Genomic DNA, 27,763 nt, shown 5'->3' with positions numbered 1-27,763 from the left:
GCCAAAAAAGAGCATAGAGAATATTTAGAAGAATCAACTAGATAAAGAGTCACAGCCTCTGCTATCTTTCATATTGCACAAAGTGAGACATGGAATTCAATGATACTTTTTCTTTAATGCGCAAACAAGCTCAGTCAACTTACTTGGAGATTTGTTTGATCGACAGAAAGTCTCGTCACCTGGTGCTGCTTTGGTTATTGTTATTTTAACTATTAACATAGAGTTCCTTTTTTTTCACTATTTTCACAAATTCTATTTATATTATGAATTTCTCATTGCATTGCTTATAGCATGCCGTTTTTCTGCAACATTTTGAGTGGTATATGTACACCATTTAAATGACATGCAGCTCCATCTTTTTTTTTTTTTGTTTTAATTAGTTTGTTTGACTGTCGTGATGTTTAGTGCAACCAATAAACTTCCCATCAGAAGAAGGACAAAACTTCAGAGTCGGTCTAATTTTTGGTAGCGCCACCATCATTTCAATTTTGTAATTTGTCTAATAGTTTATTGATGATAGGATACATGCAAAATCATCGTTGTAGGTTAGATTTTTTACTTAAGAATAGATGTCAGGCATTTACATGGCATTTATATGCACCATAATTCTTTGTCAAAAGTAAAGCCTTACTGTTACCATTTAAGACTAGCAGAGTGTTCGTAGCACCCACATGGACACTTCAGCTTCCGTCCTGATGGGGCCAATTACCACAACACGGCTCTTATGATATCAGAGATCAAAGCTGCAGTTAATTTCTCAGTGACACTGAGAGACGCATCCAAATAACCAGTTTACTTACCTTTGAGATTAGCAGGGAAGAGGAGCACTGTGCACAATGTACAGTGCACCATTATGTGTCAAGTGGATCTGTATGTCAATATATGCTGGCCCCCCTGGATGAATAACGAGAGAGAATTTGTAGTTTTTTCTGTTCAGGGAATCTTAAAGGTTATCAGCAAACATTCATAATAGAAGTTGTGTGTGTGTGTGTGTGTGTGTGTGTGTGTGTGTGTGTGTGTGTGTGTGCGTGTAGGTGAGTATCTCACTGAAGAGGAGACGAGCCTCTGCTATCTGCTTGACATTTCTGTCAGTACCAGTATTTGAACTGCTGGGTAGCTCTGACAAATGCCATGGCTGTCACCGGCTCGATTTTAATTACACCTGACTGGGTCTTTCATGAGCTCATGGATGAACTTAATTAGCTTGCGAGCACTTGGGATGGTTCTGGTGTGGGTTGGTTCAACTTACACAGGTTCTTCTGTGGCTTTTTATTGGCATTTTAATGGTCTCGGTCTATACAGACCGAGAGAATTAACAAATGTGGGGAGAGAAAATGGGCTCGGGGGGATGGCAGGGGTTCACTTTCCAATACCAAGTTGGATGTTAATGTTTGGCTGGTGTATAAACAGAGGTGCCGTTAAATGCCACAAACTATTGAAAAACAAAGTATTGACGCAACTTAAGAATCCCACAGTATGTGACACTTTGGCATCATAAAAAAGTACTGAATGTCAGTGAGACGATGGCTTTAGAAGGGGCATTCTTAATGATACACTGTTTAAACAATAATATCTTTGTCTTGTGTGAGACTGGGAGGGGAAATTCATGGGCCAGTCGAAAAGTGAAGATTAAAGCATGCTTTGCAACAGAAAAATAGAACAAATGCTGTCGGGTAACCCCGAGAAGTCTGTTCTTCTGAGAAAAAAAACCTCTAAGATTAAGATTTTCTCTCATATTTTACCACTCTCTTAAAGTGGAACAAGTTTTAAGTGAAGCTGAACAGAAAACAAAAAAAGAAGGAAAGAAAAAAAGCACAGAACAGTCCCGAGGCTGTGTGGTATTCGTGACACTTCAATTTCAGGTTTAGCACACTGACAACTAAAGATAATAGTAAGACTGAGTGTCCCAGTGGCTCTCCCCTGCGAGACAAGGCCATAGTGATGATTAAGTGGTTGGTACAATTTAATGAACACAAAGCCATCCGAGTGGAAAGACATTTTAATTGAAATCCCCTTCTGTTGAATCACTGAACATATTTGGAGTCAGTCCCTCTTCAGGAGATATCTGAGGTGAACGTGTTCTCAGTGAAGAAGCAATTCTGTTTCATTTCACCACACTGGTCTTCACTCCTCGGAGACATACCGTAGGTTTTGTTTGTGTTCTTTGCGCTGTTTACGTCTGTGAAACAACATCATTTCCTGACACATTTCACCCCTCTTCTTTGCCCCACGGCGCTGTCACAGATGACTACAAAGACAGAATGTTGCTGCCGCTCACTTTCTCCCACTTAACACTAGCCATTTCACAGAAGTTAAATTTTAATTGGATTGTAAAGTGTCTTCCCAAAACGAACCTCAATTACAAAAGTATGATCAGAGTTTTTTTCTGCTAAAAAGTTCACCGTTCTTCACCCGCATTTTTTATTTCACTCCTTGTGTCCTTAATCACGTTTTTGAATAAACGAAGAAAAGTTCAGATCAATATCATACCAAAAACAATAATTTATTATCATTTCTTTTGCAAAGATCACCATTATAACACTTTTTTTTTTTCAATTCGCTACAAATGTGCCACCTATGCATTACTCAAAATTCGACCATCAGACATTGACTCGAAACATACAGGAACTGGTTTAAAATGTCAAATTTACAATACTTCAGTTAAAAATGAGGCATTTGGAATGAGTACTATACACATTACTGAACTAATAAAGAGTTTTGAATAAAGGCAAACCATTCATTTCACTTAAATTCCTAAACTGTTCTGAGTCCTGCTCAGTGGCGATCATCCTAACACCAGTTTAATGTGACTGCAAACGTAATTAAAAAACTGAAATGATACAATATATGAATAAGGCAGATCAAAACCTCTCTGTTGCACAGATATATACAGACAGTTTATTGTTTGTGTATGAAATGAGGCTGCCACACCTATCTGTCACTGAGGTTTGGCTTTTAAGGCTATGATGAGTAAAAATTATGCAAAAATATCGGCATGTAACAGTTTTAGGCAGGTCCATCTGCTGTTGAATATGTGAAAACAAAACAACATTACAAGTACAAATTAAACTGCATACATTTTTTTTTAAAGCTGTTAATGAAAGCAATACTTATCAGTTTCATGTCCTAATCATAAACAGGAAAAAAGAGAGATTTCTTTTCCACCCAATATAATTAATACTTTTGGATTTCTAAAATGTGGACAGAGGATCACCAAATGAAAAGAAAATAAGTCAATCAAAAATTGCATCTGTACAGAACAATTATTAAATACTGTTCTGATACAAGGAAACGTCTCTTTACCTGCTCAGGAGGTGGTTGGTGGACTTTGCCTGATCAAATTCAAAACATTGTTTCTTGCTTGAATTGCAAAGGATTTTTTTTTAATTTTTGCAACATAAAAAAAATCAAACACCTGAACCATCCCAAAGTAGGTAGAAAGCTGATATTTCTAAGCTTTTTCAACAATCTTGAAAAATAATGGAGACCGACATAAATCGCTTTTGTTGAGCCAGAGTGACATGACTGAAGGACATAAACAGCCACCAATGTTGTTTGCAAAACCCCCAGAAAAATAAGAAGTTTTCAATTTATAAATACTGTACAAAGTGAAATTTTAGACCCAAATCTCTTTCCAAATGTTAGTTTCTGGTTAGGCTTTGTGACGGCCTGGCAGCCAGTCCAGGCTGTGCCCCACCTCTCACCCAATGGCACCTAAAGCAGGCTTGAGTTTAGCAGGACTGAAGGTGGGGTCTGGTCTAATAGTCTATTTTGCTTAGGAATCGTCCTAACTGAGTGACATGACCTGGAAGTATCTGAGCAGCAGCCATGATAAGCTGTTGAAATTCTCCGAATGCTTAGGAAAGAAGGTCCAATGCTTTTTTTAAGATCTCCTTTAGCATAGGACACACCAAATCATCCTTTATGAAAGAAAGGAGATCATTCTGTCCCACAATACCTTGCTGCTGCAACTCTCTAAGTAACAGGATTATTTTCATCCAGTTGTCCTAACTGTGACTCGTATGGATAAAGATGAGACAGGGGTATATTGGAGTAAGTCAAAGATTAGCTTTCTTGAGACACATGGAATACATTTTAATGTTGTTATACATTCATTCTTGTAATAACATTTTGAAGTAAATTTGACCATGAAACTGAATTCCAAGTGACCAGTCACTTATGATGTACTATACTTTTCCATAGTTATCATTAACCTCCAAATTATAAGACGCCGTGTGATGTTTGGAATGGAATGTTTGATATATGTATGTGTGTGTGTGTGTATGTGCACCTTTAAAGTTTAAATGGACACATTATTCTAATCCTAATGACACTTCAGCAATCAACACTTTATGATGTGTGACGCTGACTGGTAAATTTCAAGACTTAATGGGTTTCTATACCATGCCTATCTGCACTAAATGTGAAACACTCTCAGCACAGTGTGGGACTTAATGGATTTCAGCTCTGAAGGACCGGTACAGATGGTCTGTTGATTAAAGTAGCATTTGAAAGGTAGATGAAAAGCGGGTTTCCCTCAGATCCGTCGTCACGAAGTGAACAAAAAAAACACACAAAGGAAAAGTTCCAGTATTCTCATACAACTCTCTTGAGTTGTAGGGTTACAACATAAATATCAAAATAGAGTCGAAAAGATAAACATGTTTAAAGTGAAGTAATAAAATAACTGTATTGTCATAGTTTTATAGAAAATGCTTTTTTCCCCCCCACAGAGTGATGTGAAAAACAACTTTGAGAAACATCAAGAAAATGTCATGACGCCACTGATAAATTCTTTACAAAATGCTTTTTTTTTGGGTTACAAAGAGTGAAAAATATTCTTATTGTCCTCATAAAAATGCCACATTGAACGAGGCAAGTATGTTATACCACATGGGGTAGAACTGTGTGTTTTCTTTTTCTTGTTATTCTTTTTTTTTTACACAGTAGTGACTGAAAGGAAGGCATTGTGCACCTTTGCGCCCTCAGGGGCCTTTGTACCATGAGTCATCAGCTCCTGGATTGTCATCCAGTTATCCAAGATCTTCTTGTTGCGTTTCTTCATCATCTTCTTGTGGCTGAGCTCTATAATGCTGACCTCCTTGCGGCCCTCGCTGCTGCTCTGAGGGTTCTCCTTCAAGCTTTCCAGCCGACTACGCTGCATGAACTCTCGTCTTCTCCTCTGTTCTTTTGCCCTGACCAGGTGCTGCTTTCTTTCCTCTTTACTCCAGTACCTCCCCATCTTCATTTCACTCATTGCATCATCGTCAGTGGTCATTCCCCCGCTACGCTCTTCTTTAATCTTTAAGGCTCGCTCCCTCAGGATCTTGTCTCTCACAGGCCTTTTGGTGATGTAGCGGGTGCCGTCGCTGCGGATCTTGACCTTCCACTCCATCTTGGGCTCATTAATGGGTCTTTGAGGTTCTTTGCAAACACTGAGCAGGCTGAGCTGGCTCTGAGCGTATTCTACTGCTGAGCGCTGCTGGATCAGCTGCATGTAGCTCTGATAGTGGCGAGCATGAGCTGGGATGTTGGACTGCCTCTGCTGGGAACTGTGGGAAGGAGAGAAATAAGGGTTCTGAGAAGTACACTGATTTAATTTCCCTTCGCTCTCCTCCTCAGGCTGAGGTGTGTGGTCGGACTCGGAAGGATTGCTGTGGTCGGGGCTGCTGCTTTTGCCCAGGACTGGGGCACGGCATGCTGGGCTGGGGCTCGGGCTAGGAGAATGACCAGCAGCAAGGCCGCTGCAGAGGTTCCTCTGGTTGGTGAGACTAACCATTCTCTGGAGCGAGTGTTCTGGGGAGCGGTCCATTGCTAGAGGAGTGCTCCGTGAACTCTCTGCAGTGTTATAGGCACTGGAGCTGTCCTTATCCGATTTCTCCAGCCTCTCATTTATATCAGTCAGCTTACCCCTCGTGGACTCCCCAAGGTGGGTGCTTTGACTTTTGGTGGAGGGTGCGGAACGGCCCGTCAAAGGAGACTGCTGGCCCTTACGAAGGTTATGGGCCTGCATGATGTTTTGACACTCGCGCTCGATGCTGCGCAGCTCCTCGTTGAGCATACGTAGCTCGTGCTGTACGCCGCCCTGCTCCACCATGCTGCACTCAATGGTGCTGCGGCGGCTGTAGAACAGATCGTACTCACCGCTGTTCCGTATCTGACACTTGAGCTCCAAAAGTTGCTGAAAGCGATCACCCTCTGTCTCATCATCGTCCTCATCCTCTTTGTCCTCCAGCCGTGTCGAACTGGTGGAACAGTGCGTGTCCCGACTGTCTCTCAGGCACTGGGACAGACGTTTCTGGATTTGCGCCAGGACATTTTGTTCGGAACTTTCCATTCTGTCTTTTATACTCCGCACGCTGTCCTTAAGATGGGGGAGCGTTGAACAGGTAGGCTTGTCATCCTCTGCTCTCTGAAATTGATTAAATGCAAAACTGTAATAATTCCACAATTACAGATACAATAGATGACCTTTTTTTTTTTTTTTCTAACAACCACATTTCCAGGGAAGGTATAGCTCAAAAAGTGCAATGATTTGGAGAAAAATGAAAAATAACACAAACAACATGAAATGACATTTCATGACATGCCACTAACGTGTTTGGGTATAAGAACAGCATCCCAGAAAGACTGTGTGGTTCATTGGTTTATATTTGTAAACCTTGCAAATAATTTGGAGATTTCATCGTCTGTGGTACATGATATTAAAAGATCTAGAGAATCGAGGTTTTGGGTCCTGAGGCAGCCCTGCATTAGACATGACTCTGGAGTAGAGATCACTGAATGAGCTTATGAACACTTCTGAAAACTTCTGCAGCACTCACGATTGCGAGTTAAAAAGCTCGACAAGATTTAGAGGAAATGGTGCCTTCTCTGGGCCCAGACTAATTTAGGTTCAAAGTGATGAATCAAAATTCAAAACTCATTCTCGAAGCCACGGAAGCTGTATTAGTCAGCAGTCTTATTAGGGGTGCATTAGTAGTCATGCCATGGTTCATTGAAGGTTTTGGCTCTTCCAGCCGGTGGCTTTTTGTGCTCATCTCAGCTTTCCCTATTCCCTCGAGTGATATATGTAGCTTCTTCCTCAGTCTTGTTTATACTTTCTCCAGAAATCCTTCGTCATGATATGTCGTGTAATACATAAAACGTCTTATGGACAAGCTAAAAGCTGGATTTGTACTGCAGGGGGGAATACAATGGGAAAGGTGATGCAAGACGACTGTTAACATGTTTCTGTCCCATGATCATCTTACATAGTACATTCTAAAATGAGCATATATTTACAAAAACAATAAAAAAACTTTCAAAATACTACCTATTGTTTCGAATCTAATGTTAAAAATAATGGAGATGCAAATGATTGCTTTCTGTTTTTATGAAAGTTTTTTAAACTTATTTGCAGTTTTCACACATGATAACTACCATCAAGTATTCACACATTTCTGTGTGGTAATGAACGTAGAAGCATACAGGGTTTTGTTTCCGACTCTAATAAAAGGACACAAAAACTTTTTTTAGACCACAATAAGGCCGACTCTATTTTACAATCTCCTGAAGGAATACGTGTGCTGTTTTGCATAACTGTTGTACAGCTCTGATACTTCAGGGATTGCCACCTCTCCACCGTGTCTTTGAAGTCCCATTTACCCTGATTTTTTTGTGTAGCACATCACCCTCCCAACAAAACAGAATTTGAGATCATGATGACTAATCTTTGGAATTGAAATGGCTCAATGGTCCCCACCCATAAATATTCAGGCGAATATCTTTATTCAATTCTCAATTCAAAGGACAAAGCTTATTTTCACTCACTTTGCAAGGAAAGTCATTAAAGAGTTTGATGCCTCCAACTGGGTGTCTTGGAGTTGCAAAGGTTCTTTTTGACAGCAAGTAATGAGTCAAAATTATATTTCATTAAGATTGTGCGTGGATCATGAATTTATTTTTCTCCCTAATCAGCTTTAGGATGCTTTATTCCACTGAGCAGAGCAATTAAAAACTTCTAATGTCTGGAATACAGATTAGAAAGCTTTGTCAAACAGCCGCTAACAGTCAACACAGTCGACATGTTTAGCCTTTTCTGACCTGCTCATTCTCCTGCTCCTCCTGTAAGGCAGCTAGCTCCATCTCCTCTCTTTGCTGCTCCTCCAACATTTCCATCTTGAGCTGCTCCAGGAACTCACTGTGCTCATCATCCAGCCAGGCCTCTTCCAGCTGGGGGTGAATGAAGAAGGAGAGCATATGGCGAGAGGGGGAAAGTGTTATTTGTCAAAGCTCAGAGCTTGTGGCGACAGAGTCTCAAAACAAATAGCTGGATTTTCCGAATGGGTGCACAAATGGGATTTCCTGAAAAACGCCCCAGCATGGTTTTAATATAAGAAACTAAATGCGTCGACATGCAGCGCTTGGCTCATATGCAGCTCCCTACTTTGTTACTGAGAAAACTGTTCATCTTAAATTCAGGCCAATCCAGTTTGATGGCCATAAATTCCCACTTTTGACCTTTTTGCTCCATGTCATCGATCAGTCTGTTTGATGTGAACCAAATGGTATTCATATATGATGACTTCACATTTACGACTGAAAGATTCATTTAATTACAAAGAGTCCACTGCTGCTTCCTGCTCATCTGCACTGCGGCAGAGTCCTTCCACTTCCTCGCCCTCGGCCTTGGGCCTGAACTCACTCCACATTAGCATGCCATTAGCTTTTATGGCTTACTGTTGGAAGTCAATTACAGTGGTGCTACATAAAAATAAAACATGATGAGGTGTCTCAGTGGTGGTTTCCACCAGAAGTGGTGGATGTGTGTGCGGTGGGAGTCGGCTGGTTGGCCATCCCAAACTGCTAAGGTTTGCTCTGAGCAAATATACTGTAGATGAGAAACCTTCACGACTGTAATTTATAAATTATTGGCGCTTGAGACAGTAGCTGAAAGGTACAGTAAGATGTATAATTGTAGTCATTTCTAACCTGCATCTCGGGTCTGGCAACCAGCAGTATGATGTTCCTGCACTCATCACTGGAGAGTGCAGCCATTGCTTCTTCTCTGTCTTGTACATCTTGGCCATTAATCTGAAAATGACAAACATGTTTACCATAAACAGTATTAAGTCAAACCCAAGCAAGATAACAAACACACACACACACACACACATACACACACAGAGTGAGTCTCCTCTATTTCAAAAGCCCTCAAGAAAGAAAACAAAGTAACACAGTAAATGTCTCCTTTTCTCGAGGACACAGTAAACACTCTACGCCCCCCTCCCTGTTAATATGAACCAGGACCCTGGCAGTGATTATGAATGAAAAGGTGGCTGTGGGTCGACTGGGCTGTTATGTTCACCAAAGTATCCAGCAGCTTTCATACATCCAGCTGCACAATTAACTGGCCACTGACAGGTAGCGTCCATCTTTTTGCCAGCAGAGTAATGGCCCTGTCACTGGTGGATAATAGCGCCAGAACACAGGTCTGCCTTACATACACACACACCTCTTGTTTGAATTTAGTTGCACTGCTCATTATAGATGCAATTAGACAATTAGACCAGAAGTGTTAATGTAAACAGTCCCCACGTCTATTGAAATACCTGCAGCACAGGTCCACGTTGTGGATGTATTTTTTTGGATGGAAACTTGGCTCATCTAAAAAGTGACCAACCTTTTGAGTTAATTCAGATCCGGATTTGAATCCAGGCTGTTATATTTTGAGCATGTATTTACAAGTATGAAATCTATCCCATCTATACTGCTAAACTAAATATTCTCGTTAACTCACCGCTGTTTCTTCTCATATTTCTCATGTAACAAACAGAGGGGGCTCAGCGCTGCATCTCTGTGTCCTTATATGAGTTCCGTGATGCTAGCTTGATGTGAGTAAGGACACACGAGGTGGGTCAGTTTAAACCTCTGTTACTAGCTCACTTGCCTGAGGCACTCTGAGGCATATCAGCAATGAATTGACCGCCCGTTTGCCTGTAGTTTGCCTCACACATTCACACATGACTCAATGTGCAACGAAGGCACATCAGCCCCGGCTTGAAAATGCATATGTGAAAGAGGCTTAAGATTGTACTTAAAGCTATGAAAAATCATACTTTGTGTCGATTCCTAGACCCTTACCCCATCTACTATTCCTAAAGGAATAACACTATTCTCAACATTTAAGTTGCACAGACAATTTGAAAGATGCCAATTAGTGCCAAACAGTACCTGGTAAACACAGTGAATATTAAATGAGCTGCAGAGCCTGGTTTTTCCCATAAGCTTGGTGTTGATGAAAACAAACAGTGGGCGAACAGAATGTTATTTATTTATTTTTTCTTATCCCAAACTAGGAAATGTAAAAGCAAAAATGCCAAAAATCTATTTGCTTCTTTGTCTATCAGGGAAAAGCAGCAGAGCAAACTTTAAGGTCACTATGTGTGTTTTTTCTCTTTTTACATTACAAGGTCAGACTTCACACTTGCATACAACTACAACAGTGAGCTGCATGTCACCCAGAAGAAACAGGTGAGCAGACAAAACTTGAGAACAGACCTAAAGTGCAAAAATGCAGTCCAGGTCATGTTTACTCAATAATATGGGCAGTGTAGAGAAACTATTTAAAGCTGATGCGTATCTTGTAACAAAGACTGTAATGTGCCATAAAAATGACTAATGCTGCTGTATCTGTTGAAACTGTGTTATTATCATATAAATTGAATTAAGGGTATGCTATCAGAGAAAAAGTGTCAAAAGTAAATCCATTAATGGAGTCTTTACAATAAAACCAGACGCCATTACTTTATTTCTCAAAAACAATCCCCCTCCTTCTGTAATCCTCAGATGGAGCACCATCTTACCATATGGCCTGACAAATCCTGCTCTTTGCTCTCAGGCTTGACAGCGAAGTTAGCGGGTAATAGTTGTCATAGCCTCACAGCTATCTCACAGGAGGCAACGAGCTGCAGCGCAGCACCACCCTGAAGCAGAACTCTTTAAAACCCTGTTGGTGCTGAGTCTGTAACTAAAACAGCCAGGGGGACAGTCACAATGAGGGGCAAATGCCCTCCCATAATGTGCTTCCATTAAGAATAAATTGACTTTTCTGCTGGTAGACAGTGGGTGAGTAAGGCAAAGTTAAGAAAAAAAGAGTTTTTATATCGAACCAAACAAGAGCTGGTGTCGAGCGAGAATGTGTCTTAGTGCACCTGTAAAATGCGATCCCCCTCTCGGATGCGTCCGTCTCTGGCAGCGATGCTGTTTGGGCTGACCTGTAGAAGTACAAGGAGCAAAATCATGCCTCTAAGATGCTTTCAGACTTCATTTTCAAGAGAATCAAAGAGTGCTTGAAGATAAGTTAATTTAGAAGTCATCGCTGAGCTAGACATGTGTAGACAGCTACTGTGTGTGCTGGTTTGGGATGTCAACTCATTTCACTGCGGATGTCTGGTCAGTTTTAAAGCGCTCTTTTAGCCCTGTTTAGAAGCTGAGCAAAATCCACAAAAAAAGTGAGTTATCATGTTGCTCATTAAAGGCTTTAGTTCTGTCTGCCTCACTTATTATTTTGTGACAAGTTGATCTCGCACAAGCATTTATACAGAGCATCTTAAGCCGATAATATAACCCCAATGCATGATGCACCTGCTCTTTCTGCAACTAATGCAAGTCAGCAAGAGGCAGGCCACTCCTTCATCAGCCAATCAATTGGCATCCAGGGACATTCGTTTTACTTTCTCCTATCAGAGAGGATTTAGGAATACGCTGAGGTACGGAGAACTATCTTCATGATAGTTACTCCCACACAGAGGACCACTCATTAAGCTGGGAGGGAAGACCCTAGATAAGGAATGGGTGAAGGACTGGAGGAAACAGAGGAAATTGAAGGAAACTGCTCTGCAGTGAAGGGCAGACCTCGCTTCCGTAAATAATCTGCTGGAAACTAATTTGCGGGGGAAGAAAAAAAAAATAAAAAAATCTGTTGAATATATAATTGTAACTGGTGAAATGGCTTTACCACAGAGAAACAAGGTGGAAGACTTGAGGATTTGTTAATTTTTGCTCCTTGCTGTGTGGACTTTGCTTTTTATACTGTCATTGAACTCTGGGAAGTAAAAAGGAGAAATAGATCTGGAGGGGGAAATAAACAAAGAGGTGAAATTTGCTTTGAAAACACACTCTGTTGAGAATTAGTGTGACTACTGGCCGAACAACAGACTGGTGACCTGTGCAGGATAGACTTTTTTTTTGTTTCTTTGGTCTTACTCACACAGACTCCATCACCCTGACTCCTGTACAGAAATACAGAGGTTTAGAGACTGGATGAAACTGCAGATGGAACGGAGATTGGAAATATGGACATTTCACATGATCTATTAATTTGGGAAAAAATCATGTGTTGTTTTTTTTAACTTGGAAAATTGGAGAACCTAACCTCTCCTCGAGTGACCTTCTGTCACCGCATCTAAATGCAGCACACACCCTTCTTAAATAACAAAAAAAGAAAACCACGAAAAGATGCAGCATAAAAAACCTCAGAGCATTGCCATTTACATTCTGCTCACCTCCCTTGTGAACACCTTGCATGGTCCGACTCAACTTCAAACGTATTTGGGAGAAAGCAGAGCAGAATGGAGAGCAGTATTTTCTCAGCTTCGAAAAAGTGGGAGAGAACAGAGAGCAAGAGTCTTACTTTCTAATATCACAGTCTGCTTGTTTGCAGCTGCGCTGAGGCTGTCTGAATAACACACAGCAACCAAAAAGCATTCTTGTTTTTTTTTTTTTTTTTTTTTTAAATCATTATTACCATTTTTTCTCTGTCGTGGCGGTCATCTCATTCTGCCACCTGAGAAGGTAATCTTGGAGTTAGTCTGTTCCAGAATGCAATCTGTGTTTGATAAGAGCTCGATTTTGAAGGACTGCGACCAAAGGGGGGAACCTACTTTGCTCACATGAATACTAAAGCAAATCATAGATTAGAAGATGAATATTAAATGTCACAAATGATTCACTCTGAGGAACGCTGAATTCTCAATCGCTAAACATTTCACTTGGGCACCCTGATCTACAAAGATGATGATTGTCGGTTTGAATAACAGACAATAATATGTAAATGTGAGACTTCAAAGAACTGAAATATCTGTAGAATATGCAGATAGAAGAGCTTCTGCCCCAAGAGTATTAATGTTTTCATCTTTCAAACAGCTACAGTAGCAGTCCTAACTTTGGTGGTTGGCGAAAAAACATCAGGCAGGAGAATCATGTATGATGCATATTCTTTTTCCCAACATCTCCAGGAAAAAAGGTAGAGAGGTGAAAGATAAAGGTAAAAACTCGTGCTGCCTCCGAAATAACCCCCTATTTTTTTATTTTTAATTCTCTGCTCCCTGTATGCTCAGGTCCAGCAGTAAATTGAAATACAAGATATTAACGCTATTCATTTTGTGTAATTGACATCTGCTGTTGAGTCGCAAAATGGTCCTTTTAGGCATCTTTAGAGCGGATAATATTGTGTTGTGTGGTTGTTGTTTCTGTAGTATCGTACTTTTGAGGGGCACGGATAGTACAGTAGAGTTTTGCCACAGTGAACAACAGACATCCAGTCCCAGGGTTCAGAGAGTCAGACTTCATCATGACTCCCTCAGGGTGGAGTAAGAAGATGATTCACAGTGACTTGCAGGTTTTAGAGGTTTCCCCGCTTCAACACACATTATTCAGATTGATGCCTCATCAGCAAGCTTGTGCAGAATTTAACAATCTTTTGAAGAGATCCATTTCATCTGAATCAGGTGTGTTGAAGCAGGGAAACCTCTAAAACCTGCAGGACAGCGGCCCCCGAGGACCGGAGTTTGAGAGTGTAGAGTAAGTTCAACATTGTCAAAATTGTCAGAATTGATGTCATAACGCAAACAGAAGAGAGGTGGTGGAGATGAGACCTGTTTGCCTATGGACATACATATTAAATAAGGCATCTAAATCATTTCATCAAGGCATAAATGTAATATTTTCATCAAAAATGAGACTAAGGTCATTCTGATGAGTAGGTTTGAGCTTTTAAGATGTTTATAGGAGTAGGGTGTAAGATTAAGTGACACCTAAACTTGAAGTTGTAGACTACAGCCAATTAAATACATGTATTCACTTGGCTGCAGTCTGTAGCTGGATCAAGTGAGTGTCCATTTGTTTTGGGATACAGTGGAAACATGACAGTGCATCAAAAGGCAACAGCAGTAAAATTCAAAAAAGCGGTGAGGGGGGTTCTAAAACATTGCAGACGACTCAGAAAAGAGGCTTAATGTTGAAAATACCGCAGTTCCCCTTTAAAGAAATGCCTGTCTCAGAGGGTTCGGGGTGTGTTGGAGAATAAAAGTGTTCATACCGAATATTGACTTTCAAGCTCGTTAGAATCTTACAAACTCTATTTTTGCCTAATATACTGTAAACATATTTTAAGTTTTCCATTGATTCAATTAACCTCTGCACCCACTTCTCATTTTCCTGGAAATTTACAAAGAAGTGAGGGTTAGATCAAGACCTTTGCACAGTATGTGTATCATATTGCATTTCTGCCAACAGATACCCTTAAATGTTACACACTGGAACAACTTAATGCAGTAGAGGAATTCTAGAGTGCAAGTCATGTACTCACCTCACTAATATAGATGGCCACGTCCTCTTCTTCATCTGTCCTGTAGCACAGAGTTAACCCTAACTTTTCCTGGCTGGTGAGTCGACAAAGTTCAACTTCCTATGTAGATAAAGAAAAAAATACAGGAATATAAAAACCAGCCTAAATCTGCTGGGGCATAATCGATATGAGTGAAAGCTTCAAAGGAGCTCCTGAGAAACTTTGATACATACTGTAACAGTGGCTACAAAAACACTAAGAGGCTGCTCCACTCAACATCACGCAACAAGGTTCTCTAGGTTTTGGTGCAGAAATCCTCCTTGTTTTTGTGTCCAGGTTACCAACTCTCAAAGCTTTTTGAGTCTGAAAATGTTTGATCATGAAAGGCATTCTCAGTTTGGAGAGTTTGACCGGAGGGTCTTTGTTAAATGTCTGAAGCTCTCAAGTGTTTTCTTCTTTGAAGTCTTTCCCAAGTTACAGAATATTACACTAAATGAACGATATATATACAGATTTAGAGTAAAGAGATAAACAAAGAAGTGCTTTTAAAAAAACCTGTGAAACTGTTCGTTTTGGAGCATTGTGAGCATGTGCATGAATTTCTTCATTCAGGTTTATAAACGCAACGTAAGATCTTACATCTTTGTGTATTGATCTTTTATTCTTTCCCCCAAAAATTCCAAAGAGTTATGCACACTGGACAGTTTGCTCCCAGCCTGCACTTGTAGTTTCCCACAACAGAAATACAGACAAACACCAATTGGCACAAGTCTGCGCCCCGTCTTCAAATGCTGAAACACATCAAGAGTGTTTGAGGGAATCATGTGTGAAATGGTCTCCCCTCCCAAGGTCTTCATTAGAGCAGAAACACACCGACTATCATCAGCAGGAGCGTAGTGGTTGAGTGGAGAGGTGGGTGGAGCGGGCAGAGAGAAATGAGGTGGTGGCTCCGGCAGGGCTCACAGGGGTCCAGCACGAAAACAGAGATTTATTCCGTCTGTGACAAGAGCAGGTTGGTTGGTTACATGCGTTAGATGTGGTGTGGCTTGAAGAAGGGGGGCTAGGGAGGGGTGGAAATCTGACCATGGTGGGATGAGTTGAAAGAAAGAGGAAAAAAGGCCTATACCCGCTGCCTGGGCTTCCACCTCTGAGCTGTTTATGACTCCCGACTTCCTCTTACATGCACACACACACACGCAAAGAAAACTTTAGGCTGTATTCCCGTTTTCTCCTTCCCCCATCTTCCAACACATCTGCACCTCAGCTCTTCACAAGAATACCGTCAGATCATTTAGGTTTTTTGGAGCAGCGTCCTACAGCTGCACAGCTACACGCTCTTATAGACACCGGTACTGAAAAATTAAATAATCCCTTCATCTCTTCACAAATACTATACTTATACATAAAAGAATACTCAGCTGAGCGTACACATTTGCACAAGCAAAGAGAAAGCTTATGAAGAACAGCATCATCTGAAGTTTGTCGTTTTATCCTTTTCTGACAGTCTCCATCTGATGCGGAACTCAGATCTTTACCCGGCTGCCTCAGACATGATGACAGCTTCAAATCCCCGCTGATGCGTTAGGAGATGACAGGACTGAGGGAGCCTTTGAAACGAGGGTGATTACCAGAACAAAGTAAGCTCCCCCCAAAAAAATCAGTCATTAACTTTATCAAGAATGTTTCTAATGGACTGTCATTGTTGTTAGTAGGTATATTATTGGAGCAGCTCACCTCCAGAAGCAACAAATCAGTGACAGAAGTTATAGCAGCTACATGAGGTGCACATCTTGCATGCTAAAGTGACGTGCGATGTTGTGAGGTATCTGTGGGAGACATTGAAATCACTAGCAATGTCTCAGAGACGTCTCTAAAAATACACAAATTAATTGCAGATAGTGAGGCAAAGCAGAGGTGTGAACAGGTGCTGCATGATCCCTATCTTCAAAACAAACCAGAATATACTTCCTACTAATTAATGGTTCAGTAAAGTGCAGAAAAACTGTGGCCAAATGATCAGAGAGAACAGACTGCTACACTCACAACATGCTGGACGCACTATCAAGTCTGCCCCTGTTTAACAATGCCCCCCTTTTTTCTTTATCAGATGCTCTTTGGCTTTGCTTTAAGAAAAATTGCATGGAAAAAAGAACACCCACTCCTTCAGATGTCTCGGCAAAAGGTGGCCGACTCCTGAACCTTCAAAAACGTTCACCAATCTTTGCCACTCCTGTTGCCTTCTGAGTTTTTTCCTCTCCTCTGTTTCCCCCAGCGAGCTCTCTGCCTCTCAGGCAGGAGATTGCGGTGCATCACAGGGATGAGAGCTGACAGTAAATTAATGACTGTGATGGCGTGATTAAGGGGAAGATTGCTGCCCACCATCAAAGCATATTGGATGCCGTCATAATAATCGCGCCTTTGATTACCGGTAATTGAAAAAGCAGTCGCAAATGCATGGATGGCTACCACTGGCAGAAAGAGGGGAGAAGAATATCTCTGAGCTTGGAGTACCTTACTTTCCTCAGAACTCAGCAAAACTAATCAAAGGGATGGTTACGAACATGGTGCTGTGGCTACATACACATCAAGGATTCCTAGGAAATGTATGATGTTAGTGTGTGAAATTGCAGCAATAAGATACGGCCCGTGTAGTCAAAGAATCCAAAAGATCAGACGGACCAAAGATGTTACAAACCCCTGGTGGCAGAGAAATTCCCTTTCTACAGAATGAACAATTAAATTAGAGTTACTATACTGGATATTTTCACAATTAGATCCCCCTTCCCCTGTTTTGTTCCAGGAAACAGGACTTATTTAAAGTCCCACCTCAAAGCTTTTGAGATTAATTCTAAACTAAATGAACAATTTATCTAACCACAACTGCACTGGAATTCCATATCCGCTCCTTTCCCTGCATTGTCCCTGCTCCTGAGGTCTCTAATGCAAAGAATGAGAAAGATAAAAATGTTCCAAGAAGATGCGATTTATTTTCACAATGCGTAAAGAAGCTTTTTCCAGAAAATTAAGGATTGATAGCTCGCCATTTGATAAGTTCCTAAAGTTTCCTTTCTTGTTTTTATTAAAAGATATGAGTTGTAACTGATATGAAAATTCTCTTGCCGTCATGCACTGTCCCTGATCCTAAACTGTGTAACACAGTGGGCTCTTCTCATTTGTCTAACTTCAGCCTCCTCGTCTCCCCTCTCCTCCATCCTCTTGCCTGTGACCTTGAAATCGTTTACAGCCAAATATATTCACATACCGAATAGCACCCAGGAGGAGCGAAGCGCTTTAAGCAAGAATACACCCGTCTATTCTTTGGGGAAGTTTTTTTAGCACATCTGAGGGGTGCGTGGCACGTTAATCCTTCACTTTAAATGGAGTTAAAAGTAAATATCTACCATGACACACACAGATTTAACAATCATCTGACAGGGATAATAAAATAAAGTGGTAGGCAGCAACTAAACAACGGTTAGATGATGCAGTTGTACCACATGTCTTTAGCTAACGGCAGTTTGAAATTAGGCTCTGAAGCCGTCACCTCCCCTCCTCTTTTCTTGTGTCTCTCCCCTGCTTCTCTGCTTACATCTCTGGTGGATGGGACTAAGATGCAACAAGAGCTGAGTAGAGGAATCAAGCATGTGCTATTCGGTAAAATTGATGAGAGGAATGAAAAATTTGAACGCACTTAAACTGAACACAGAAGCCTTACGAAACCTTTGTGAAAGTTGAAGTGTATTAAATGGCTTTTTTGAATATACAGCACTGTTTTATAATGGCTTGTCAACAAAGTACAAGTTAATCATAAAACAAAACGCCTCGATACAATATATCTGTGTTCACAGAGCGCTTTAACATCTGTCAAAGACAACAAAAAAAAACTTTACCACAGAAAGCTTCTTTAAAAACACTAACTTTGGGGGTGTTTCTTGAATGAGTTGCATGGCTGAAGGAAAAGCTCAGAGTATCTGCTTACACTGCTTTGGTGGCTGTCACACCCCAAACCTGAAAGTCAAATGTTTGAGAGAGCAATTGATATTATACTTCTGTAAAAAAAAAATGTCTACCTCAGTGGGATCTGGCATCTTTGCACCTCATCAACATCAGTGTCTTGGTGTATTAGAGAGGTGAAATAGGTTTAGACGTTTCCTCAGTTATGTGCTACTAACGGAGGTGTCTTTCAATCATTCTCGTTTCTCTCCTTCAGAGAAGAGTCAGGGATCAGGTCTAGTCTGAAGGGGGCTTTTCAGCTTCTGCCTACATCCCCCCTCACTGCATGTTCAGCTGACATACTGTAAGTGGGGCCGCATTAGTGGGGGTATAACCCCCCCCCCCCAGCATGGAACAGTGCAGGCTGCAAAGCATACACAGAGTAATAGGATTTGTTAATAGCAATGAGGCATAAAGAGATGCTATAATATATTATATATTTTGGATTTGACATCGGGGCCTCTGAGATCCAAGTGGGTGAGCAAATCTCTTTAGGATGTGAAAAGACAGCTCCAGCTCAGTGGGTGGAAACATTCAGAACAAACTCGAACGAAACAAACCGAGGGAGGGAGGGCTGAGCAATCATCATACATCAGAGCAGTCGGAGGCCTCGCTGGCTTTATGCTTGCACCTCAATGACTCGGAAATAAATAATATTGGACCAAAGCCGAGAGGAGAGTGTGTTTATATCCTCCCGTCACAGCCGAATCCGTGCCTATGTATGTAAATCCGTGTCTTAGAAACATCACCTATCCTTCTCATCTCTTCCTTACACTCCAGTAAATGTGCAGAACCAAGAAGATGTGTTTCTGCCTTTTTTTTTAATTTCTTCCATACTAGCATCTACCACTCACAGCTCAATCACGGGGTTTAATCAAACTCAGAGTATACAAGCTTGCCAGGTTTTCCTTCCAGAGTTATGAAAACAATTAGAAACTTTTTACTCTAAAATTGGGTAAAAGCATAGAGACATGGAGTCAACTTCCAATTGCATTAAAGTTTATAAGCCCCCAGCAATGTGACTGCATGTCACATTGGTATCTGCCCACAGAGTAAGTTAATGTTTGGGCCCTTCCACCCACTGATGATCATAATGAAATGTGGATTGTTGCGGGAATGAATGTTCAGTGTTTTTGTTTATGAATACTTAATATTTCAAACTTTCTAAAGTTTCAAACTTTCTCTCACTTCGAAGCTCTAAATCCTTTCTCATGATGGACTTTAGAGTTAAAAAAATCTAATAAAAGCATCAGGTGATATTTTTTAGCCTAAACACATAATGTAAACTCTGTTTTGATCCCTTTTAGCTAATTCCTTTTGACGCTTCAGAAAAGCCGAACTGAACTTCTCTTGCTTCACACTTTTGTGACCCAGATCTGTACAGAGCAAATGTTTCAAAAGAAGAAAAACTATTTACTCCGTGTACTCAGGTGTGAAAACTCTCTAATTACAATAATCATTTTTGGCACTATTTTAATGCAATTATCGGTTGGTTTCTGCTAACCTCACACTGACTAGTTTAATAAATGTATCGGGTTCTTATTTATGAAAATGCTTTGAGGTTTATAGTAGAACTTTTAGTCTGAAGATCATCTTCAAATGCATCCTTCCATTTGATTAAATAGAGACTGAGCAAAAATACTTCACTTAAGTATATTGTAAGAATCCAACATGTAACTAGTGTTTTAGAGATTGATAAATCTAAAGTCAGCTTGTATTGACAGCACCTGTGCTGGGGTTTCCTCTCATATAATGCCAGCAAAAATGAAGGTCTAAACAGAAATAGCCATGGATGAAAGAAGAAAAGCAAACTTTCTGCTGGCAGATGATATCCTGAAAATAAAAGACTGCACTGAGGTTGGGAAACACACTTTATTCAGTGGACTAAAAAGTGGGCTGACAATTAAACCCTCATCATTTCTTTCTAATTTGACAAAGTATTTGTAGACGACTGCATCCTGTTTCCAGTTCAAAACATCCTGCCTCTGGAAATCAGTTCATTCCATCTTCCATTAATAATTCTTTATCTGGTCTCTGAGCAGTCAGGGTTAATAAAACACAGCTTATTTGTGCTCCTCTTAAGCCATACAGTACATCAGATTGAAATTGACTGCAAGTCCTCTTCTAAAAATAAGTCCCCTGGTTAGCCATTATGTCAAGTGTAAGTCCTACCTCATATTCAAATTCCTCTGTCCTCTCTCCGTCAGCTGGAACTGGGGAGAGATAGTCTGTCCCTTCATAATAATCCTGGTCCATTGTATGCAGAGAATGACAGCTGTCAGGAGAGAAAGAGAAAGAAAGTCAAGGAGAGGAACGGACGGACAGAGTCAAGGAAACAGAGAGAGGTGGAGTTTTGAGAGTTAGCAAAACACTTTTCCAATTTTTTTTCCCCCCAAGACATCAACATTTGAAAATGACAGGATGTTGTTGCTTTTGTCTTCACTGGAGTCAGAGGAATAAAGAAATTGTCAAGGGCTTACATTGCCGCTGGAGTGTGTGATAAAAGTACAGCCCCTTGTTAATAACAGCAAATCCACCCTCAGTAATTTCCCGCTCTTAGCAGACAAAACCCCCCACACTGCACAGTGTAATTCTATTATACTTCCTTCAGTCATTGAACAAAACAGCATTGTGAGGCCTTAACAAGATGAGCAGCTTCAGTGCCACACAAGATAACCACTGTGGATGAAAACCTCAAAAAGACACCCTGTTGAACATGTTGAGTGATGTGTTCAGGGGCTGTCTGCCTCTCAGATAAGCCCGCACTGTAAAACTGTCTGAAAACAGCCTTCCACTGATAAAACAGTGAAATGGTAAATGTCAGAATGCTTGATGCTTCAATATCATTCGTGGAGCAGCATGTCGCAGTGGGTGCAAAGAATACAATTACAATTTTACAATCTAGCCTCAACCATAAGATGCCGAACATTTATATCTATCTATAAAAATCCATAATGTCAGTTGTATATTGGATTGTGCACCTGATCTCACATGAGGAGTAGAAAATGTGAGTTTTATGGGACACATTGATTACATTTGGACTCGGCCTCGGGCTATAAGTATACGTTACATTGTGTTGACGAGTTTTTATTAGCTCATTTGCTTTAATCACCTTGTAAACCTAACTTGAGTCAAAATGGATAATCAAAGCAGGTGCAATTATAGAAAGAGGTCCCTGTGGGGAATTCTGTGGTGACAATATGTACATACACATGTAATGACTTTGATCAGGTCACGTAGAGTACTTTATGACAAGCATGCAACACCGATTATATGGCTACTTTTTTTAATGATGTTTGATCCTTTTTTAAACAGATGGAGAAGCCTAGTGGGATTCCTACAAGTGTGACACATAACAGATCTGTGTTTTACAATGTTTATTGTGGTTGGAATTAATCATCTAATATGCAGAATACCAAATAAGTCCTAATTTCTTTGATCTGTGCTATAAATGCGTTACAGTCCCTGGAGGTGAAACCTAGATATTTATTTGTGTTTAATGTCTCTTGTTCTCAGTTTTCTCCTCTGAGAAGAACTGAAAATAAACTAAGATAAAAAACTTTCTGTTGACACGTCCCACTTTGAAGATCTTTTGATTTTTTTTACGCTGTTCACGCAACATACAAGCGAAAAAAAAATCATTGTTGATCATAGCTATATGTATCTTCATTTTCTCTTTATTGACATGCAAGTCAAACACACTTATAAATAACTCTTTATTTTGACAGGTAGCAGAGAAAGAGGACATTGTGTAAGATAGTTAACGGACTCCATGTGCTTTTTGCTGACTGATTCAACAAGTATTGATTTATCTGTTACTGACACGACGGGTCGGAAAACTAATGAGTCACATTTAGCAAAACTGCCAACCCCTTCTCACTCTTCACTCATCGCATGAGGACACATGTTCAGGAGCCCGTAGCTTCATATTTCAACACAAAGAAAATTCCTCAAGTATTATTTTTCAGCATCTTTCCAGGCTTCAAAAGGACTCCCTAAACATCTGAAAGAGATCTAGTGAGCCCACAAGCAAAGGTTCTCTGGTGATGTTGTTTCTATGGAAACCGAGAGAACTGAGTAGAAGTTTGATGCAGACAACTTAATGTGTACTTTTGTTTGCTTGCAAACCCCTCACTCAGAAAATACAATAGTAGATCACAACTATTAATGTATAGCTTTAAGATTACTAATCGCATAAACATGTGAAAGCTCAGACTCCTCACAAGCTGTCATCATAGTATATATAACTGGCTTATCCTTAGTCCTGTTTTTCATTTCTTGTGAAGAAAACCAAGATGTGAAGTACATCAAGAAGCTCATTCATCAAACAAAACTTTATTCATCAGCATTCCAAATGCAGCTAGCAAATCAATATGATTCTATTTCACAAGCATTTTGCAATGCTAATCATGTAAAAACTGATATTTCTGCTTCATAGCTTCATAACTTTTTTTCCCCCTTTTAATTATCTTCAGTCGCGGTGAAAGTCAAAACAAGGACACAACAGCAAATTGTCTCCCTCTCTGCGGCACTGAACCATTATCACTGTAATCATGTCCGGTGAAATTTAATATGAGTTCAAGAAATGATTAGAAATCACTGAACTGTTTTTAATAAATATGAATCAACAGTTTTACTTATTTGGTGTATAAAAGAGAGACTTGGAATCTTTATAAGGTTTGATGTGATACACACAACACTGGAACTAAAAGGGACAAAAGCATCCAGGTTTTTCCTGAGAAGGAAAACAAGTACATACATTCCCTGTTATACATACCTGTCAGAGAGCAGGAAGGGACAGACGTCAGGCACAGGAGGGGTTGAAGGCCGGAGCTTTGCCAGCGCCATGATGTGTTCAAAGGTGATGTCGGTCTGAGTGCACACATCCACCACATGGATTTCCTGAGGGGGGCCATGGGGGCGGCCGCTGGGGGTACGCCTGATGACCTGCACCACGACGGGGTCCTTGGCAGCTCGAAAGGTCTCCACAGTCTCCTCATGGCTGGACTTAGACAGTTCCCTCCCATTGACCTGAGGATGACAAGGGTATTGCTGAATACATTTTGACAGTAATATGGTCAAATATATGCTTTATTTAGCCTTTTGTGCCTTTTTGCTTGAGAGACATTTGATGGAAGCAGATCTGCTGTGGGGTCAACATAATCCATCCATCTTATCTCATACTGAAAGTCCACAAAAAAGGAAAATGAGAAGCCAACATGTAGTTAATGTGGGAAAAAAGTGAATTTGGTTTTAAGGTTTACTGGAAAATTTTAGCATCACATCCCAATTTTATCGTCGTGTTTAAGAATCCAACACAGACACCATCAGCTCCTTTGGGCCATTTTCTCTTAGCCGAGTTGCAGTGAGAATAGAGGCATTCACATTAATTTTTTCTTATTTCCTTCCATGTCTTCTCGTCAGATGATCAAAAAGAAATCTTCATAAATATAACGCTGGAAAACATACAATGAAAAAACACACTTTGAAGCAATATTATCAGAATATTAGATCAAAGCCCAAATGGCCCCTGTTCACTCATTCCATCTTCAACCTCATCTCCACAAAATGAACTGGAGTTTCTGGCAGACTGAAAGCCATTTGCACTACAGCTGGCACATATAAAGAAAATCATTGCTTCATTTAGCCAAGTAATTTCTCTGGAAGAGAAACCATGACTGTGGAATACCTTAAGGAATGTGCTATAAATGTATAAACGCTGAAAGCAGAGATTATAATTTAGGTAACCACAGAAAGTGAGGGAAAAAAAGGAATAAATGGAGCATAATTACATCTAATGTTCTATTTAAATATATCTTTTAGAGTAGAGCATTTTCTTCACGCGGCAAACTGAAATTGTTGAAAATGATAACAATTAAAGTAAAATAAACCATTTCTGCTCACAAGTGCCAGATGAAGAAAGATTAAGCTTGGTTGGGAAAGTCAAAGGCAGCAGTGTTTTGGGACCTGAATCTTAAAAAAAAAAAAAAAAAAACTTAAAAATTTAACATCTTGAAAACACACAACCTAGCTCTGCCTTTAACTAAATTACCTAAATTCACCAGCAGTCAACACTCTCAACTGTCTCTGGCTGCCTACTGTCTATGTGCTGCTTCTAAATGAACATTAAAGACACAGAAAGCACCAGAGAACTCCTACAGAGGAGGCTTATATTTTCATCTCCTGAAATTCCACCAAGTGATTCTTCACTCGTTTTATAAGCATACAGCTCAGTGAATTAGACACAGTACACTCTATATAAAAAAAGCTGAGGATTTTAAATGGGCAGGGGGGGGGGTGTATCGATGAACCCTGATGGCATAAATGAATCCTAAGGCCAGGCTCAGCGTGGAATGCATTTTTTTTTTCCAATTCACCTTTACATCTCTGTATGCATCACCAGGTTCCACTTGATACATACACGACCAGTCTCTGAGGTTTGTTTCTGATTATTGAAATCAATTATTTTTTTAGATATTCTAAGATATTGCATTTTTGTTGATGTTCGAAGTGCCAATCTTTTCTCCGACTGCAGATATGTGAGGAACTGACATCATCTCTATCCCTACTGTGGCAGCCCAAATGTATGGGGAAGACAGTAAAACATTCGCATCTGAGACATGCCATATTTATCTAAATATGACATTTTGAAGCAAACTTTGGAAATGATCCTCCTTTACCAACTTTGCATGGAAAAAATGTTGCGATAATAATTGTTGCATCTTTGGTTGTTGTGTGTTATTCTCATTCCTGGTTCATTTCTGGCGGTGTTTTTCTTTCACTCTCCATTTGTGTCTCCAGAGACTGAGTGATGCTCTGCAAAGAACAACTTGTTTTCTCAGCTATAACAGTGGTCATATAACTCCCTTAGCTCTTGTCGGGATGTGGCCCGCTCCCCTGCCTCCTGCCGTGACCTTTGTTTGTAGCTGTGTTGCATTAATCACCTGAGCAGGTGATGAACTGGGTCAACACCACTCCAGTGGAACTGCGGGGCAATTTGGAGGGGAGGGGGAGCGGCGGTCTGCCTCGTCTCTCCTTCCATCATACTCTGAACCTGATTCCATTCAGTTTTTCTGGCCACTCAGCCGGTATCAACTACTGCTGCATCTATTTTAAACTTAAATGCTACATTAAAGAAACATGGAGACATATAACAATTAGCTCATACTGCTCCTGAGACTGTCTCTCTTTGTTTTGTCTGTTTTCTGCTTCTGCCTTTCTCCTGCCCTGCCACCTAATCCTAGAACAGCCAGTCTGGTGGAAACAAAGGAGTTGGAGCAGACAAATGAGGCAGCCTATGGCGTATGACAGACCCCAAGAAAAATGATCACATTTCCCAGCTCTCCCTCTGGTAGTGACTGTCCGGTCCAGCCTCCTCCTCCTCCTACAGGCTTCAGTGCTCAGTCGTACCTGACAAGTCACAATGAAACGAGCAAACATGTATACAAAAAGGGGACGGAATGTTTGTTTTCCTCCCATTTTCATGAGAGCCAGATGGAACAATTAATCCCCAATGATCACAAGAATATTAAGTAGTCTTAAGTGCTGCACGAGGGACTTTGCCATCCTCGTTGTGTCCCCTTGACTGATGTCTATCCATTTAAACACAATGCCAAGGATGGCTGTAAGGATCTGTAGTCCTATCTGACAGATGGGAAGGGTGTTTGGCTGCAGCTTTACAGATATCCCCAAAATGAAGATCTGCCTTCAGCACCACAAAGTGCAATATCAAGTCAGCAGGCATTGCAGATGGAGAAGGTGATTTTTTTTACTGTGAACGTCTAAATTCCTTAATCTCAAACATTATGTGTTTCCACAGTGACTGCCTCTAAGCCTGTTCAAATTTCATCTCACATTTCAGTGCAGTTACACAAGCATAAACTCCTCAAGTGTGCTTGCAAAGTATGCAAATACACATGCATTCATAAATACATGCCTGTAAACAAAATCTGTTTGCAACAAATTATTTAGCAGCTGTAGCATTAAACTGCTCCAAAGCAGCATTGTAACTGCTTCATAGGCCTAACTGCTCTGTATGCAGTCATCATGAATTATCTTATTGGGCTGGAGCGACACCATGGCAATTACTCAGGAGAGATCATTTTCTCAACAATTGGGATGGGAGATGATCAGGTAAATGCTAAGTTGGAGAGAAATGGGTGCCGGGATGGAGTGGCTGGATCAAGACACATCTGCTGGCTGTATGCACGGGATATGCAGCAGCTGTGGCCAGAAGAGAAATGTGTTTTCATTCAAAGCCCCTGAGACGACCACCAGCTTTCCAGCAACAAATGCAGTTAACCAGCTTAGCGGAGTGTAACAAAAGGAAGAAAACACCTTTTTGCTTTTCATTTCTTTCATGTTCTCGGTTGCAAGGTCCCATATTGACAAAAAAAAAAGGGCAGAAGGTCTCAGCTTTAGTAAATATCTCAAGTCACTTTAAACACTTCTGAGCTGTTGCCAAACAGACTTAGTTAAAAACTTTTTTCAATCTTTTCAAGTTTGTAGTTTGAACCTGAAGTTGCCCAAAGCAAAGCACAACCCTTACGATGCTCTCATCTGTGTCCTATCTTATCATTTGTCCCCCAGGTACGAAGACGAGCAAGGAGGAACACACCGCAGCTTTGCTCGACTCTGCAGGCGCCTCCTTTATCACTTCTTTTGTCTCATCGACTGCTGCCCCACCATCAATATCACCAAAGACTGAGGGCAGAACGTGGTAACAGTGGCAGGAGAGCACGGGCAGTTCATCCTTTAACATGGCAACTTCAGCTGCATCTGACGCTGCTTCTGCTGCTTTTGTGGCAGAAGGCACAGGTGCCGCCGGCAGCTTCAGGGGATCACTGATAGAAGTGATTGATGTCCTTCTTCTGCAAGGAGAGAAGGCAGCCTCAGGCAGGAAACTAATAGTCTATTAGCTTTATGCCTCTGAATTAACTGCATAACATAACTTTATGGCTTGCATGTAGCACTTTGAATCTTAATGAAATGTTTTTGTTTTCAAATTTATAGGTTATGGAGCGATGAAGCCCTCAGCAGCGCCCAAGGTTTAATCGTGTAACCTTGGGTGTTGTGTACAAGCAGCGAGTCTCTGCTACAGACAGTCAACTGTATCTACTGTGCGGCTTCACCTGCTGGTTTGAGTGGCAGCCTGCGGGG

The 27,763-nt window shown here is 40.7% G+C and overlaps 1 protein-coding gene across 2 annotated transcripts in view; it reads right to left on the bottom strand.

The window, feature by feature from the left end:
• Positions 1 to 2,482: 2,482 nt before the first annotated feature.
• LOC142384197 (PDZ domain-containing RING finger protein 4) overlaps positions 2,483 to 27,763 on the bottom strand; it is a 131,598-nt gene continuing 106,317 nt past the window's right edge. For both annotated transcript variants that reach the window (XM_075470251.1, XM_075470252.1), the window contains 7 exons: positions 23,382 to 23,635; positions 20,777 to 20,879; positions 14,633 to 14,731; positions 11,196 to 11,258; positions 8,974 to 9,075; positions 8,086 to 8,214; positions 2,483 to 6,412 (listed from right to left, as the gene is read on the bottom strand). In XM_075470251.1, the coding sequence (XP_075326366.1) occupies positions 4,940 to 6,412; positions 8,086 to 8,214; positions 8,974 to 9,075; positions 11,196 to 11,258; positions 14,633 to 14,731; positions 20,777 to 20,879; positions 23,382 to 23,635 (2,223 nt within the window). In that variant the 3' untranslated portion in view covers positions 2,483 to 4,939. The remainder of the gene's footprint in view (positions 6,413 to 8,085; positions 8,215 to 8,973; positions 9,076 to 11,195; positions 11,259 to 14,632; positions 14,732 to 20,776; positions 20,880 to 23,381; positions 23,636 to 27,763) is intronic.

The sequence above is a fragment of the Odontesthes bonariensis genome, chromosome 7 (genome assembly GCF_027942865.1).
Source record: "Odontesthes bonariensis isolate fOdoBon6 chromosome 7, fOdoBon6.hap1, whole genome shotgun sequence".
NCBI lineage: Eukaryota > Metazoa > Chordata > Actinopteri > Atheriniformes > Atherinopsidae > Odontesthes > Odontesthes bonariensis.
The sequence above is the reverse complement of the archived record's forward strand: the minus strand, read 5'-3'. Positions and strand labels throughout refer to the sequence as shown.